Below are 18,187 nucleotides of genomic sequence, written 5' to 3'. Positions count from 1 at the left end.
AAATTCATTGATTAGCTTTAGAAGTTTTCTGGTGGCATCTTTAGGATTCCCTATGTATAGTATCATGTCATCTGCAAACAGTGACAGTTTTATTTCTTCTTTTCCAATTTGTATTCCTTTTATTTCTTTTTCTTCTCTAATTGCCGTGGCTAGGACTTCCAAAACTATGTTGAATAATAGTGGTGAGAGTGGACATCCTTATCTCATTCTTGATTTAAGAGGAAATGCTTTCAGTTTTTCACCTTTGAAAATGATGTTTGCTGTGGGTTTGTTGTATATGCCCTTTATTATGTTGAGGTAGGTTCCCTCTATGCCCACTTTCTGAAGAGTTTTTATCATAAACAGGTGTTGAATTTTGTCAGCTTTTTCTGCATCTGTTGAGATGATCATATGGTTTTTCTTCTTCAATTTGTTAATATGGTGTATCACATTGATTGATTTGCATATATTGAAGAATCCTTGCATCCCTGGGATAAATCCCACTTGATCATGGTGTATGATCTTTTAATATTTTGTTGGATTCTGTTTGCTAGTATTTTGTTGAGGAGTTTTGCATATATATATTCATGAGTGATATTGGTCTGTAGTTTTGTTTTTTTGTAGTATCATTGTCTGGTTTTTGTATCAGGGTGATGGCGGCCTCATAGAAAGAGTTTGGGAGTGTTCCTCTGCGATTTTTTGGAAGAGTTTGGGTGTTAGCTCTTCTCTAAATGTTTGATAGAATTCACCTGTGAAGCCATCTGGTCCTGTACTTTTGTTTGTTGGAAGATTTTTAATCACAGTTTCAATTTCATTACTTGTGATTGGTCTGTTCATATTTTCTGTTTCTTCCTGGTTCAATCTTGGAAGGTTATACCTTTCTAAGAATTTGTCCATTTCTTCCAGGTTGTCCATTTTATTGGCATAGAGTTGCTTGTAGTAGTCTCTTAGGATGCTTTGTTTTTCTGCGGTGTCTGTTGTAACTTCTCCTTTTTCATTTCTAATTTTATTGATTTGAGTCCTGTCCCTCTTTTTCTTGATGAGTCTGGCTAATGGTTTATCAATTTGTTTATCTTCTCAAAGAACCAGCTTTTAGTTTTATTGATCTTTGCTATTGTTTTCTTTGTTTCTATTTCATTTATTTCTGCTCTGATCTTTATGATTTCTTTCCTCCTACTAACTTTGGGTTTTGTTTGTTCTTCTATCTCTAGTTCCTTTAGGTGTCAGGTTAGATTGTTTATTTGAGATTTTTCTTGTTTCTTGAGGTAGGCTTGTATAGCTATAAACTTCCCTCTTAGAACTGCTGTTGCTGCATCCCATAGGTTTTGGATCGTTGTGTTTTCATTGTCATTGTCTCTAGGTATTTTTTGATTTCCTCTTTGATTTCTTCAGTGATCTCTTGGTTGTTTAGTAACGTGTTGTTTAGCCTCCATGTGTTTGTGTTTTTTACGTGTTTTTCCCTGTAATTGATTTCTAATCTCATAGCGTTGTGGTCAGAAAAGATGCTTGATATGATTTCAATTTTCTTAAATTTACTGAGGCTTGATTTGTGACCCAAGATGTGATCTATCCTGGAGAATGTTCCGTGCGCACTTGAGAAGAAAGTGTAATCTGCTGTTTTTGGATGGAATGTCCTATAAATATCAACTAAATCTGTCCTATTGTGTCACTTAAAACTTCTGTTTCCTTATTTATTTTCATTTTGGATGACCTGTCCATTGGTGTAAGTGAGGTGTTAAAGTCCCCCACTATTATTGTGTTACTGTCGATTTCCTCTTTTGTAGCTGTTAGCAGTTGCCTTATGTATTGAGGTGCTCCTATGTTGGGTGCATATATATTTATAATTGTTATATCTTCTTCTTGGATTGATCCCTTGATCATTATGTAGTGTCCTTCCTTGTCTCTTTTAACATTCTGTATTTTAAAGTCTGTTTTATCTGATATGAGTATTGCTACTCCAGCTTTCTTCTGATTTCCATTTCATGGAATATCTTTTTCCATCCCCTTACTTTCAGTCTGTATGTGTCCCTAGGTCTGAAGTGGGTCTCTTGTAGACAGCATATATATGGGTCTTGTTTTTGTATCCATTCAGCAAGTCTGTGTCTTCTGGTTGGAGCATTTAATCCACTCACATTTAAGGTAATTATTGATATGTACTGTCCTATTACCATTTTATTAATTGTTATGGGTTTGTATTTGTAGGTCCTTTTCTTCTGTTGTGTTTCCCACTTAGAGAAGTTCCTTTAGCATTTGTTGTAGAGCTGGTTTGGTGGTGCTGAATTCTCTTAGCTTTTGCTTGTGTGTAAAGCTTTTGATTTCTCCATCGAATCTGAATGAGATCCTCGCTGGGTAGAGTAATCTCGGTTGTAGATTCTTCCCTTTCATCACTTTAAATATGTCATGTCACTCCCTTCTGGCTTGTAGAGTTTCTGCTGAGAAATCAGCTGTTAACCTTATGGGAGTTCCCTTGTATGGTATTTGTCATTTTTCCCTTGCTGCTTTTAATAATTTTTCTTTAATTTTTGTCAATTTGATTACTATGTGTCTGGGTGTGTTTCTCCTTGGGTTTATCCTGCCTGGGACTCTCGGTGCTTCCTAGACTTGGGTGGCTATTTCCTTTCCCACGTTAGGGAAGTTTTTGACTACAATCTCTTCCAATATTTTCTTGGGTCCTTTCTCTCTCTGTTCTCCTTCTGGGACCCCTATAATGTGAATGTTGTTGTGTTTAATGTTGGCCCAGAGGTCTCTTAGGCTGTCTTCATTTCTTTTCATTCTTTTTTCTTTATTCTGTTCCATGGCGGTGAATTCCACCATTCTGTCTTCCAGGTCACCTCTCCGTTCTTCTGCCTCAGTTATTCTGCTGTTGATTCCTTCTAGTGTATTTTTCATTTCAGTTATTGTATTGTTCACCTCTGTTTGTTTGTTCGTTAATTCTTCTAGGTCTTTGTTAAACATTTCTTGCATCTTCTTGATCTTTGCCTCCATTCTTTTTCCGAGGTTCTGGATCATCTTCACAATCATTATTCTGAATTCTTTTTCTGGAAGGTTGCCTATGTCCACTTCATTTAGTTGTTTTTCTCGGGTTTTATCTTATTCCTTCATCTGGTACATAGCCTTCTGCCTTTTCATCTTGTCTCTCTTTCTGTGAATGTGATTTTTGTTCCACAGGCTGCAGGATTGTAGTTCTTCTTGCTTCTGCTCACGTCTTCCACTCTTGAAGTGTCAGCCTTGTGTAGGACATGAACATTACAGTAATGGAATCATTTCACATAGAAAATTTTCAGTTTATATTTATATTGGTATCAAATACTTTTAAAAGTTGTATTTAGTTAAGATTTTAGCATTTTAAGGGCTCTTTTGCTAATATCTCTGAAGGATTAATTTATAATTAGTCCTTATTAATTATACCAAATTATTAATTTACAAAATTCAATCAAAACATTTTAAACTATTTAAAATGTTTATTCCAAGTTATATTAAAAACATTGAAAACAACCTATGAAATTGCCTGTGAAGCGTAGTTGACCTGCTTTAATTTTGTTTTTACAAATGCATTTGTTATAAAGCTTCATGGGAACAGGAGCTGTTTGTTGGCAGAAATACAGAATAGAGTCCCAGGAAGCAGGGGAACAGGGCCCATGGGAGAGCAGGAGGGCCCCAGACACTTGGAAGTCTATGATTCTCAGCCCTCTAATACACTTCCAAACCATCAAATATGAATTTACACAAACCTTAGGAGTAGGAAAAAAAAAAGAAATGAGTTTAGGGTACATTAATGTTGGTAAATTTAGCAAAGTGGTCATTGGTACATTGGTTCCTTTCTAAACTGGCTTTTGTTGGATTGGGTTCATCAGATTAACCTTGATCCTTTTTGGATCACAGTAATCTACAGTCCCTTTGAAAAGTCTCCTTCACACTGCTTCCAGGGTGGTTTTATGAACAGAAAAGCATGTTGTGGCACTCTGCTGCTTAAATTCCCTCTATTCTTTCTCATTAAGCTGAAGAAAATGCAGGCAACTTCCAACGGTACTATCATCAAATCTCACAAAGACTAGGATACTTGAATCCCACCCTCTAATCATACCAAACCACAAGTTGTGAATGATCCCTGTCTCCCCACCGCCAGTCTTGCCAAACCTCTGGGTCTGCACTCAGGTATGTCTCTTTGCCTGGAATCATCATAGCCCTTTATCTGTTGAGCCATCACTTCCTCTGAGAAGTGCACCTGAAAAACCTTTCTTTCAATCCTGTCATGACTTCTACGCCATTAACTCCCCACCCTCACCATCTTGAAAAATTATTATTTATGAATTAATCCACAAATAGTCGTCACCTCCTAGTCCTGTGTTGCCAACCCTTTCCAAGAGAAAAGAAAATAACTGAACAAATGGGCATCATTATCAATTTAGAGTTTTAAATGTACCCTGAACCTTGAACACTGCCCAGTCTTGTCTTTAGTCAATAGTATTTGACATTCCCCTTAGTAGCTATTGCAAACTGTTGTCTCTTTTATTTTCCCCCATATATGTCTCTCCTCCAATGTGTGGACTCCTAGAAGGCAGGATCCATGTATTTTCATCTTTGGAACCCAGGACCTTAACTCTGGAGCTGTATAAAAATATTGGTAACTGACAGTAACCACCACCTAGGGTGTGCTGGGTTTTTGGGAAGGGGGACAAAACTCCTGGAAACCAAACCATATAGATGTGTCAGAGCTCAGACACAGGGGGACCCCTGATAATGAGGGTGAGGAAAGCAGGGCACTCAGGCATGTGGCATAGGACGTGTCTTTTAGATATTTGGCAGAAGCTACAATGAGGAGTGGCCAGTCCCTCTTCTTCTAAATCAAATCAAGATGTGTGAAATATGACCCTGGACTCTCTGCCATAGCAGTCTATGAAGTTCACAAAGCTGCACTCACGTTCTTCTTCTTTCATCAATTTGTATTAAACTCTGTTTTGCACTCAAGTTTCCACATTTGTGAGCCCACTGAGAAGAGGACCAGTTTCTGAGATCTGAAATTATAGTTAAAATGGCAGTTCTGTGCAAGGGTAGCTATGAGCTTCGGAGAGGGAAAATGCAGTGGATTCATGATCAAATATACCTAACGTGCTTTCCCCTCTCTTTTTCTCCATAATGAGGATTTGAAACCATGATGATTCTATCATCTGAGTAGAAATGGCAAATAACAAGACTTTAATGACATCAAGAAAGATGAACTCACTACTATTATATTAAAAGCTAGTGTGTATGTAACTCACCATAGATTGCAGTGGACTTTTGCAAATGATATCTGTGTTCATGAAGTGGTCCTGTGATATGTGTACTCTTTCTGCAGATGAGGCAGAACTAAGGCTTTCAGAACTGAAATGGCTTATACATGGTCACTCTGTTACTAATTTGACTCTTTCTTCAGATTCTGTAAACTGTGATTTTAAAGAGATAACTGTGCAAAGAGAAAGGACCTACTTTATATATGTCATGGAAAATTCATATAACTGGTTACTTAAGTGTTCATGTAGGGGACATGTGTGAGTAGCTTCACAAAGATTTGGAAAAACTTAGGGATAGTGGTGTGACAAATTTTTATTGAAGGGAATAATATTCTGGGGGAAGTATTACTAATTAAATTACTACTGGCATTAAGAAGGTCATGGAATCTTTCAGAATGTACAATGTATTTTGTTTCCTGAATTGAATGTAGAATAGGGTCCTGGATGGCCCTTCTGGTGACAAGATGATTAGTACTTTCACAGTTAACTGACCAAGTACAGATTCTGAGGGATGTTGACCAGGGAAGATGATTTCTCCCTGAACTTCCCCAAGGAAACTGTCCACAGCTTTTATCTCTCATCCTGAGGGAACAGAGGATGAACCACGAGAGTCTTCCTACAGGAAGCCTGACCCACATCAACGACTGTTCCTTGATGCCACTGTCTACCCTCATGGGGTATACACTGGCCTCATCCTAGGTGCTCTGCCTCCACAGGGTTATTCAGGTAGACACCTGGAATCAGAAGGTCTGTGCGTGTCGCCTTCTCTCAGGCCAGACCAGCAGTGACTGCCCTGAGTAGCACAGCAGGGATATGGACAGTACAGAGAACTCTAGAAAATGTAGAGAATGCTGCCTGGCTTGGGAGAAACAGCAGGCAGAAGCTCAAACCAGAGCCTTGCAGATGAGGTTTTAGCCAATCAGAAAGAGGATTTTAAGCTGACACTCTTGCTGCTGCTAGTTGAAAAGTCTGTGTGAAGAGGGCTGTAAGACCAGGCAATCCCCAGGTCTGAGGCAGCATCCACTGACAGCCCCAGAGCAGAACGGAGGGAATTTCTCCCTTAGGACAGGAGGGAGGACATGGGCCAGAAGCCTCTGTTTATTCCAAGGGGCCCTGAAGTAAGGTCTGAGGGACCTGAGGCACCTTCAGAATCCCTCTCTGACTGTTCTTTGTTGCCTCCCAACCCTATTACCGGTCTGAGTTTGATGTTCCTCTTTTATGTTTTCATCCCACCATGGAAGCCCTCCCTGCTCTGAAATTACCCTGATCCTGATTGCGCCACTGCTGGTGGAAGCCCAGTGACAGATTTCCCAGTCTCAGGTGCTCTGGGACTATGCACCTAATTCAGAATATCGAACTAACTCATTGTCTTCATGTGCCACTAATGGAAACTTCTTGTCGTTGCCTCTTCCCTGTTTCTTTTTACCTGGTAAACGCTTTATGTCCTGCTTGTAGATCCTTTCCTCTATTTTGAAAGAAGAACCTAAAATTCAGGAAGAGAGAGAATAGAGGGAGAAACACTTATTTTCTTGTTTATTAATGTTTTCCAGACACTGTTCTAATTGCTCTATAACCATTTAATACTGCCCCTAGTCATGGGCAAGAGGAGCCTGATAAATAATACATTTATTAAAAAAAACACATTGATACTTCTGCCATTGGGGACTTGATGCTTAGGGCTGGCACAATCTGTACAATACAATAGTATTGTACTGTAGTACAATCTGTAACCATAAGTATCTGCTCCCTCATTAACACTATTCAAGCTGCAGGAAATGCTTCTCCACGTCTTTTGCTCTCTGTCCTCAGAAATAAAGGTGACTGTGTCTGAATGCTGTTAATGTTTGTGGATTGTGTTTTTGCTGACATCAGATGGTTCAGGGAGGATCTGAGCGGCTGAAGAGATTTTAAGAGAAAAGTCAACTTAATTTTTCAAATACTTGCATTCAAAGAGCATAAATGCAATAGATTGTTGTGTAATGAAAAAATCACTTTCCAGCAGGACTGGTTGTCAAATTTTGTTTTCTTGCTCCACGTATAAACCTGATACTGCCAACAGTTACACTTGGCCGCTGAGGAACATTTTGCGATATTAAGCAAGTCATATTACTCTTAAGTCTGTGTATATGAAGGCCTAGATACAAAACGCACGAAGCATGACTCACATTTTACAAAGAGAAGTTTGAGGCAGAAGCGTTCAGTATTTTGTTGGCTCTCATAAAGCACATCAGTGGTAGACAACGTCCCTGGTGGCGCAGTGGTTAAGAAGCCACCTGCCAATACAGAGGACACGGGTTCGAGCCCTGGTCCGGGAAGTGCTGCAGAACAACTGAGCTCGTGCACCACAACTACTGAGCCTGCACTCTAGAGGCTGCGAGCCACAACTACCGACGCCCGCGCGCCTAGAGCCCATGCTCCTCAACAAGAGAAGCCACCGCAGTGGGAAGCCTGCGCACTGCAACGAAGAGAAGTCCCCACTCCCTGCAACTAGAGAAAGCCTGTGTGCAGCAACGAAGACCCAACGCGGCCAAAACATAAATAAGTTTAAAATAAATAAATTTAAAACAACAACAAAAAAAACCTTTTTTTTTTTTTTTGTTCTTCCATGCCTTTATTGGTGACAGCGATGGACAACAACAATGCCAGGCATAGCAAGATACCTGGGGTGGCAAGCAGGCACTTGCTACATCAGTGCAGCTCAAAACCATCTCCTTCAAGAACTCTGCTCTTCCCGCCACAACTTAAGGCTCCTCAGCGTGTCTAAGATAATAAAAGTGAACTTGTCTGCGACAATGATTTTCTCTCCCTGAAATATGATCCCCACTTATTTTCCCTTACCCCAAATCCCAAGAACAATAGGTTTTAAATAAATATCACAGGGCTTCTCTGGTGGCGCAGTGGTTGAGAATCTGCCTGCCAATGCAGGGGACATGGGTTCGAGCCCTGGTCTGGGAAGATCCCACATGCCGTGGAGCAACTAGGCGTGTGAGCCACAACTACTGAGCCTGCGCGTCTGGAGCTTGTGCTCCGCAACAAGAGAGGCCGCGACAGTGAGAGGCCCGCGCACCGCGATGAAGAGTGTCCCCTGCTCGCCGCAAGTAGAGAAAGCCCTGGCACAGAAACGAAGACCCAACACAGCCAAATATAAATAAATTAATTAAAAAAATATATCACAGAGATGTCTACTCTTGAATCATTTTTTCTCTCTTCTTGTTCTTTAAACTCCGAAGGCATTCAATCTTCAGATCATTCAAAACTGCAAGGACTCTTCACCCGAAATGTTCATCCAGTGTAACTTGATGAAGACAGAGTGCCAGGCATTAGATTGAGAACCTTCAAAACAAATGTCTGCCCAGAGATACATGAGGTACTTCAGCTCCAGTGCTGATTGGTTCCTTTCCTTGGGACTCTCCAATCCTGCCATACATGGAAGCTTTCATAGGCTTTTATTCTCTAAAGTAGGCACACCAGATCCACTGGGTGTGAGCTGTGTTCACTACCATTACTTCTTCCTTTGTTCTCAATTATGTCTGGGACGGTGGCTCTGCAGATCCCCAGAGGCCTTTGGACAACAGCTGTGATGGTGATGCTGACGGTGCTGAGCACCCCAGAGGCTGAGGGCAGAGACTCTCCACGTAAGTGCAGGGCAGCTGCTCCCAGAGCCACCACTCTGGGGACCAGGCTCTGAGGGACACTTGGCCCGGGGTGTGATCTCAGAATATTTCCTCTCTTCGGGGATGCGAGCTATGTTACATTCTCATTTCCACCTTCTAATGACAAAGTGAGGACAGTCCCCCTCCCACAGGCTTAAGCCTGGGGACATTATAACAGGGAGGAGGAGACAAAGTGTGTATCTACTACAAGTGCTGGGACAAAGTGAGCATGGGTAGTTTGTTTTAAAGAATTTCTCCAAAGACACAGCAGGACTTGTCATTTCAGGATCCCCCAAGACCTTGTCTGGACTTAATACTATGGGATACTGGGTTGGGGAAATGTAGGGCAGCAGTGGTCTCTGTAGTCTCAGAATTTGAGGAAAAGGACTCTACATTCCTGACTCTTGAGTGGAGGGTTCCTGGAAGCAAACTCCTGGTATTTGAGTGGAGCTGACTGGGTGGCCACCGACAGAATCTTAACCTCAAGTTTCACTGATTTATGGTCAAATAGTGACTTGAGTGGTATTCAGAGACTTGAGGATGGATGGGATTTAGGAGAAAGGAGAACGTAAGAAGAGAAATATGTATATTGAGAAAGCATTCATTTCAGACACAGGATTAGTATCTTCAAATAAATTCTCTGTCGATCTTCCTAACACCCCTATGTGTAGATATAACGACTTTTTACACGATTATACTTAAGATACAGATACTCCGTTAAGTAACCCACCCAAGCTGGTAACTGTCTCAGTTTAATTGGAATCCAATTTATCTATTTTGAAAGTCTGTGCACTTTCCGTGAATAAACCATCCTTTTTAGGACTAGGGCCGTGTCGGTCCCTTCTAACTACAAAGGAGTCGGGTCGGGGTGGCAGAAACGCAGAGGAAACCCATGCATGGGAAAGAAGGCACTTTGCCAGGGACCCAGAGAATGTGCCTGTCAGGACGAGGACAGGCTCCATTCTACAGCTCCTTTGTGATTCCCTTGAAGTCTTGTGCTTATGTAGACACTTGTTTGTCTCTGAGGTTCCCAGGATTTCGAGGGAAAATGACATTTCATGTGAGAACGTCCTGATCCCTCTAAGTACAGAGATGGATGTAAAACCCACCCGATAGCTCTGTTTACTCGGTTCTCAGGCTCAGGCAGGCATCACAGGTCCCAGGGCTCCCCTCAGAGACAGGCCTCCTCGCACGAAGGTCATTCTGGAAGCCCTCGGACGGGGCGGGAGGCCTTGGAAGAGCCGCCCGGAGGCTCCGGGTTCGCAGCGGGAGGCGCAGGGCTGGGCTGGGCCGGGAACCCGGGGTTGAGCGGCGGGTTTCAGGTTTTTCCGACCCAGCTGGCCACGGGCCGACATCGCCCCGCCTGCCGAGCGGCTGCCGCCTGGCTGAGCGGCGGTGTCTCCCGCAGAGGATTTCTTGTACCATCATATGGGCATGTGTTACTTCACCAACGGCACGGAGCGGGTGCGGCTCGTGACCAGACACATCTATAACCGGGAGGAGTTCTTGAGCTTCGACAGCGACGTGGGCGAGTTCCGGGCGGTGACCGAGCTGGGCCGGCGGATCGCCGAGAACTGGAACAGCCAGAAGGACATCCTGGAGCGGAAACGGGCCGAGCTGGACACGGTGTGCAGACACAACTACAGGGTTTATAAGACCTTCACGGTGCAGCGGCGAGGTGAGCGCAGGCCGCCCTCCGCGGGGCCCACCCTCCCCTGCCGAGACTCCGCGCAGGGGTGAGGGGGCGGGGCCGCGGGGGTGGGATCCTCAGGCCCGCGGAGGGGACAGCGAGCCCTGGCGTTCCGCGCAGAGGGCCGGGGACCGAGGGCACAGCAGGGAGACGGAGGTTGGTAGCCCTGGAACATTCCCCGCAGAGGCGGGTCCAGGACTGCTCAGTATGGCCCCAGCTCTCGAGAGCCTCGTCCTGCGCAGTTCTTTCCACTAATTCTGCACGTTCCCGCCTCGTGCCTTTGGCTTCTTTGCTTCCCGAAGCTCAGGAGCTCAGCCTGGTGGAGTTAGGGCTGCTCCACGGCTGCTCTCAGGGCACCTTACACACGTGGTGATATATTACAGCCATGAAAGCATACATTTTCACTTTTTGGTTTCAAATCATTATTCATCTTAATCCTGGTTTCTTAAATAGATGTCACTGTATCACTTGTCCCGGCCCTCTTTCTGGCAAGGGACTGTCTTAATTATCCCTTTGTGCCTAGTACCTGACACATTGGCAGGTAGTATGAGCTCCATAAACCTTGCTTAAATTAATGAATAAATGTTCTCTGTTGCCCAGCTGCTTAGGCTCAAGAGAAAGCATAAAGGTAAATAGGATCTTAAAAACTGACCGTATTAATTATTCTTTACGATTTTGCGTAATGCTTTAAAGTAAACTCTCATTGACTTGGATCTTAACAATTTAGAATTCGTGGATGCAAAGCCTGAGGAAAAAAAGTGTTTAGTAAAAATAGAAACAGTACTTGAGTGTTGTTATAAGGCAACGTTTTAATTTCTTAGAAAAGCTCAACAAATGGCTGATATCAGAGCTGAAGTTTTGGGGTAAATAAGTTGATGCCATTTAATTACTGAATAAAAACTGTTTCAGGTTCCGTTGGCCTGCCTATCCGCTCTCTCCCTGCCAGCTCCCCCAACATCCACTGCAGGGGTAGACATTCTGAAAGTTATTTATACCAGTTTCATGAGCACCTATTGCTAGGCAATTGTCTTACCAAACACTACCTATACTATGCCACTTAATTTCCTTGGTGTTAGCAATCAGCATCACCACTTTATATATGCTAATATTGGTACATAATAAACAGTTTAAGTAATTACACACAGTTATTCACTGTCTTGAAGCCTCCCCCAAATACACAATAGGCATCATGTTCTTTACTACATGTATATAGAGTCTAATGGAAGCAAAGCCTCGTTTAAGCCAGTTATGACCAGAAGCAGCAATGAGTCTGTTCCTGCTGATTTTCAATGTTAGTGGGACAAAATGATACATTCAAGGGATTGAAAACTCACTGATTAATCCCTAGTCTGACCCTGGTGTTCTCTGTGTATGTTCACATAACTTTTAGCTTACTTTACCCTATCTTGCCTTGTCCTTCATCCTGATGCCACCAAGTACATACTTATATTTTTGCTATTTCAGTTCTTTTTCATAAAAATTATTCTAAAATTTCTCTCTTGAACTTGTGACCTCCATTTTTTACTCCCAATCTGTTTAAGACGAACAGATTTTATAAGTTCACCTAGCTGACCATGACTTTAGTCAGAGCCCAGGAAGAAGAACCTGATCAAGAGTTAAAGTCCAAACTGAAAACATGATTCTTTCCAGATGATGGCTCACGAGTACCATGTTATTGGGGTGACGAGACTGCCTGCCGATCTCAGCAAGTCCCAGTTATATTGTATGTTCATGTGACATGCTCATTAACCCGGGCCAACTTCTGCAAGAGTCTCAGAATATTTTCTATAGAGAACATACATGATAATTATGTCTGATTTCAGAGCAAGGCAGTTATTCTTAATAGCAAAGGGATGGCAGCTCACTTGAATGTTAAAAGAAAATTAGGGGAAAAAAGTAAATGAGAGTACATAATGTATTATCAAATAGCTAAAACACTACATGAAATATTTACTATAGTTTTGCACTAAGGGAATGAGGGAGATGCAATAAAATGGCTGCAGAGATAAAGGATAATACGTGTAAAACAGGTTGGGAGGTGTGTCATATTTGACCATGAGTAGCAATCTGAGAAGATAAAGGAATCGAGGCACGGACAAACATGATGTTTTATCAGTGTTACTTGTTTTCACGGTTTCCTTTCTTTTCCTTCAAAAATTACAAACTTTTGACATAACACTTGTGGTTCTTTTTTGTTTTTATTTTTTGTTTTGTCTTTGTTACTAGATTGCAAGTTCTGTAAAGGCAGGGGCCACAGTTTGTTGTTTATCTTTGGGTCCCCAGTGCTTGTCAAATTTATATTTGTTGAATGAATGAATGAATGAATCAAATAAAGTATATGTGGCATAAATGAACTCGAGATGGAAGTGTAGGTATTTAATTATATAAGTTTTTGTGGGGACTTCGCCACAGAATGGCATTTGAGCTAAGATGAGGCTAAAAACTGAGAGGGACGCTTTGTTGACTGGTAAGAAGTGCTCTCGCTCTCGAATTCTGTATTACAGGGCTGAGGGTTATAGATGTAGCCTGTTTGAAAAGCACTGCTTTGTAGGAAGGCTGTGATGGTCACTGTTGTCCCATTTTACTGGACATAGAAATGTCTGTACTTTCTTAATTCTCAGTCCATGGGGCCATGACTACTGTTGATCATCTCATGGCCAGCAGGTGGGAGTCAAAGTTGCTGGATTTTCTCTACTGTGGGGAGCACAGAACCTAACAGAAAACAGTGTCACTGACCTAGCACAAGTCACTAGAGCTTATCCTCATGGTCACTTCTAGATGGGAGAGCGAGGGGGAACAAGTCCAGGTTTATTATTTTATTTAAAAAATGTTATAAATAGTGGCTTGTATAATATAGCAATTTATAATTTTAAAGTGCTTCATTTTTATCAATTAGTGTCAACAGAGTAACTCCCATAGAATGATTAAAACTGTCTCTTGAGACTCTGAAAAGTAAACTGACTAATGTTTTTATTCAAGCTAATAAAGTGGTCCAGGTTAGATCCAAATCCAAGATTTGGAATCCAAGGATCTTTCCACCCTGGTACCAGGGAAGGACTCTTCCCAGTGCGGAGACTTGCTGTGTGGTCTCACATCTCACTGTGTCTTTTCCTGTCTGTTATTTCCTCAGTGGAACCTACAGTGACCATCTCCCCAGCCAGGACAGAGGCTCTAAACTACCACAACCTGCTGGTCTGCTCGGTGACAGATTTCTATCCAGGCCAGATCAAAGTTCGGTGGTTCCGGAATGACCAGGAGGAGACAGCTGGCGTTGTGTCCACCCCTCTTATTAGAAATGGGGACTGGACCTTCCAGATGCTTGTGATGCTGGAAATGACTCCCCAGCAAGGAGATGTCTACACCTGCCATGTGGAGCACCCCAGCCTCCAGAGTCCCATCATGGTGGAGTGGTGTAAGGGGCACTTGGTTTCCTTTCACTGTGGGGCCCACGGGACAGGGGCAGATAGAGCTTCCTTGGTCCATCCCATCTCATCCCTTGTCCCCAGAATCCCTACTGAGCTGGAAATTCCAGGGCACAAGAGTGCCTCTTGCCTCATATTAAGGGCATCAGAAGAATCCTGATCTCATTGTCTTTCCAGATACAGGGAGCTCACTCTACACACCAGGGCCCCAGAGCCCAGCCCTGGTAGCTCTGAAGGATTGACTGGTGACCAGAGTCTTAGGGCGTAGGGTTATGGATGTGTCCCTGCGGAGCAGGGATCCACTTTCCCCTTCTCCCACCCGTCCACTCTGTCCAAGGATCTGTTGGCGGGTCCCTCCCCTAGGGGTAGTCAGAATGGAGAACTAGGTTCCCCTGGCACCTCCACCTCCTGTATCTCAGACTAGACTTTAGGCTTCTCAAAGGGACACCCCGCTTTGGTGTGGGGACAAACCCTGACACTCAGGCTCTGATCCCTAGGGGCACAGTCTGGATCCGCCCAGAGCAAGATGCTGAGTGGTGTTGGGGGCTTTGTGCTGGGGCTGATCTTCCTCGGGCTGGGTCTCATCATCCGTCACAGGAGCCAGAAGGGTAAGGAACTCTGGGGAAAAGGGGAAGACGGGCTGTGACTGAGACCCTCTGTTCAGGGAGGCCTGTGCCTCTAGATGTAGCTCTTTCCTCCTGACCCTGAAAGGAAGGAGACTAGGCTGGTGGTGGGCGGAAATGGAACAACCTAGGGAGACATTGGAGTCTGATTTTACTGGTTGAAAAGTAGCCCTTTCACAGAGGTGACAGGTGGGATTTATTCTAGGGCTTCCTTCTAGTGGCAGTTCCATTCATTTGGCGAGATTTTATTTTAGGGCAGTTAAGGCCTTGTGGGTAGAGAGGATGGGTAGGGAAGAAATATATTTCAAATTAAGTTGCTTATCTCATTTCCCTTTGGGGTGGGCGAGACACTTGCTGTTTGTGTCATGAGACCTTTTGTGGGACCTCCTGGGCCTCCACCTGCAGGTACTGTTTTTGCTCTGTTTCACTGGGGGTTATGGGGACAGGTAAAAGAGGGAAGGGTGTGAGGTGAGTATACCTGGGCACAATGGTCTCGTCCATGGCCTATTTTCTGCTATGGGATCAAGAGTTAGGGGAGAAGTTCACCCAGTTTCTGTAGGAAGCTCCTGAGGTTGTTCTCCAGAATCAGGCCATAACTTTGGTGGCCTCTTTCTCTGAAACTTGGAGCCAGAACTGTGGTGTTAGTGCTAGACACCAGGATGATACCCACTTTGTGCCACATGTTGGTGACTACTGCCCGTGGGCATTTATAGTGACTGAAAGAGGCTATGCGTGGTGGAAAGAAGGTGAGTTATTATCTAATTTATTAAAAGTTTGACGTCTTCATGTCCCCCAGAAGGCTAACAGCTGCTCCCCAGCCTTCCACACATCTGTGTCAGGCTGAAGTGTTGTGCCCTCTTCAGCTGATTCACCTCTACACAGATGTTAGGGGAGGTGATGGTGACATGCCCTGGACCTCAGCTTTCTCTGTCGGATGCTGCAGGCCGAGAAGAGGTGAGGGGGCACGTCCCTCAGGGTGCCATGTGCTGATCACTCTCTCTCTTCTCCAGGGCACTGACTCCTGAGGACGCTTTGACGGGGATTGGTTTTTGCTCTTCTGTAATAGCTGCCTGTTCTTGCCCAGAATTCCCAGTTGCCTGTCAGCCTGTTCCTCTGAGATCAGGTTCCTCCATTAACTCTAACACAGTCACCAGGTTACCCCTTGCCCTGCCCCAAGAATTTGACTGTGATGCTGCTTCCTGCACTGACCCCGGAGCCTCTGCCGGTGTACTGCCAACAGCGTCTACTGAACATCTACTCAGACCCCAAGGGATTTTTCTGTTTGCTTTCTCCCTCTGCAGACTGCTCAAGAGAAGCACATTGTAACCGTTACCTGGCTATAGGGTATATCGTAATTAAACATGAATATGAGTTATCTATACCCTGAGCCTTCTTTTTTATTAAGTTTATGCTAATCATATATTTTTTTAATATTTATTAAGACTCGCGCCGGGTTTCAGTTGTGGCACATGGGATCTTCGTTGCTGCATGCGGGATCTTTAGTTGCGGCATGCGGGATCTAGTTTCCTGACCAGGGATTGAACCCGAGCCCCCTGCATTGGGAGCACGGAGTCTTAACCACTGGACCACTGGACCATAGGGAAGTCCCTATGCTAATCATATATTTTTTATTGAGGTATAATTGATATACAACATTATATTAGTTTTGGCTGTACAGCATGATGATTCAGTATTTGTATATATTTTTGCAAAATGATCACTACAATAAGTCTCGTTAACATCATCACTATAGATTGTTACAATTTTTTTCTTGTGATGAGAACTTTTTAGATCTACTCTTCCAATGACCACCTGTCAGGGTTACAGGAAGGACGCCTCCCTTGTCGGGAGGTTAGATAGTTATCCAGCTGTCAGACCAACACACAGGCTGGGAGCTGGTTGAGAAGCAGGCTGTACCCAGGAGTCTGATTCAGCAGCTCTGGGTAGAATCCAGAGAATCTCTGCTGGGAAACCACTGGAGCAGATCAGTGGATTCCACAGTGGTGGGAAGAATGAAAAGGACATCTCCTTCATATTTGCGTTTTATCTAAAAGTTAAAAAAAGGAAGTAAGCTTACTAATATTTGAGGTCTAGTGAATCAGACAGTCTCGTGTCACAACTGAGATGTCACATAGAATACTGTAGGTAGAGCAGGAGTATTCCATCACTGAAAGCTGCAGCTGTATCTTCATTTGTTCACTCACATTAGCATGTTTCCATGTCTTGTAGTTTACTGTGCCCTCTTAAAGAAACTTACGGACTATATTATTTTATTTTATTTTTATTATTTTAAATAACAGAATTGCAAATGGTAGAATCTTTACAATATTTTGAATGAAATGGGGAATAACCATGAAATCTTTTGTGTCACAGAGAGGTTTGTGGGTTATCCTGGGTCTAAACAATTAAAGCATGGTCAAATTAAAAAAAAACTACTCTTTTAGCAACTTTCAAATATACAACACAGTATAATTAACTAGATTCACCATGCTGTACATCACATCCCCAGGACTTACATATGTTATAACGGGAAGTTTGTGCCTTTTCACCACCTTCATGACTTTTGCCCACCTCTGGCAACCACCAATTCATTCTCTTTATCTATGAGTTCTTTTCTATTAAAGATTCCACATGAGTTAAGTGAGATTTTATGGTATTTGTCTTTCTCTGTCTAACTTATTTCACTTAGCATAATGCCCTCAAGGTCCATCCATGCTGTTGCAAATGGCAAGATTTCATTCTTTTTATGGCTGAATAATATTCCATTATGTATATATACACACCACAGTTTCTTTATCCATGCATTCACCAATGGCCACTTACGTTGCTTTCATATCATGGCCATTGTAATTAATGCTTCAATGAACATGGGGTGCATAGATCTTTTTCAAGTTAGTGTTTTTGTTTCCTGTGGATAAATACCCAGAAGAGAAATTGCTGGATCATATGGCAGTTTTATTTTTAATGTTTTGAGGAACCTCCATGCTGCTTTCAATAGTGCTGAAACAATTTACGTTACCACCAAGTGTACAAGGATTCATTTTTCTCTACATCCTTGCCAGCACTTGTTATTTCTTGTCTTTCTGATGATAGCCATTATAACGTGTGTGAGGTGATATCTTTTTTAAAAATATATTTATTTAATCTTAAAAATTTATTTATTCATTCATTTATTTATTTTTGTGGTGATACCTTACTGTGGCTTTGATTTGCATTTCCCTATTGATTAGTGATGTTGAGCATCTTTTCACTTACCTGTTGGCTGTCTGTATGTCTTCTTTGGAAAAATGTCTATTCAGATTCTCTGCCTTTTTTTTTTTTTTTTTTTGCAGTACGTGGCCCTCTCACTGTTGTGGCCTCTCCTGTTGCGGAGCACAGGCTCCGGACGCGCAGGCTCAGCGGCCATGGCTCACGGGCCCAGCCGCTCCGCGGCATGTGGGATCTTCCCGGACCGGGGCACAAACCCGCGTCCCCTGCATCGGCAGGCGGACTCTCAACCACTGCGCCACCAGGGAAGCCCCTCTGCCCATATTTTAATCAGACTTTG

The 18,187-nt window shown here is 43.1% G+C and overlaps 1 protein-coding gene across 1 annotated transcript; it reads left to right on the top strand.

The window, feature by feature from the left end:
* The first annotated feature begins 8,702 nt into the window (after positions 1-8,702).
* LOC137231871 (boLa class II histocompatibility antigen, DQB*0101 beta chain-like) lies at positions 8,703-16,044 on the top strand. Its single transcript, XM_067752677.1, has 5 exons — positions 8,703-8,887; positions 10,314-10,583; positions 13,726-14,007; positions 14,515-14,625; positions 15,651-16,044. Exons 1-5 carry the CDS (start codon positions 8,779-8,781, stop codon positions 15,656-15,658), a joined length of 780 nt encoding a protein of 259 aa, XP_067608778.1. The 5' UTR covers positions 8,703-8,778; the 3' UTR covers positions 15,659-16,044.
* The last annotated feature ends 2,143 nt before the right edge of the window (positions 16,045-18,187 follow it).

This window comes from Pseudorca crassidens, chromosome 10, assembly GCF_039906515.1.
Source record: "Pseudorca crassidens isolate mPseCra1 chromosome 10, mPseCra1.hap1, whole genome shotgun sequence".
In the NCBI taxonomy this organism is placed as follows: Eukaryota; Metazoa; Chordata; class Mammalia; order Artiodactyla; family Delphinidae; genus Pseudorca; species Pseudorca crassidens.
This window is presented reverse-complemented; position numbering and strand designations above follow the sequence as displayed.

What these genes read in the sequence shown, in the direction of transcription:
- LOC137231871 (XM_067752677.1), top strand. Translation starts at nt 8,779, where the DNA reads ATGTCTGGGACGGTGGCTCTGCAGATCCCCAGAGGCCTTTGGACAACA. An exon ending in TGAGGGCAGAGACTCTCCAC is followed by an intron (nt 8,888 to 10,313) that starts GTAAGTGCAGGG and finishes TGTCTCCCGCAG; the next exon opens with AGGATTTCTTGTACCATCAT. An exon ending in TCCCATCATGGTGGAGTGGT is followed by an intron (nt 14,008 to 14,514) that starts GTAAGGGGCACT and finishes TCTGATCCCTAG; the next exon opens with GGGCACAGTCTGGATCCGCC.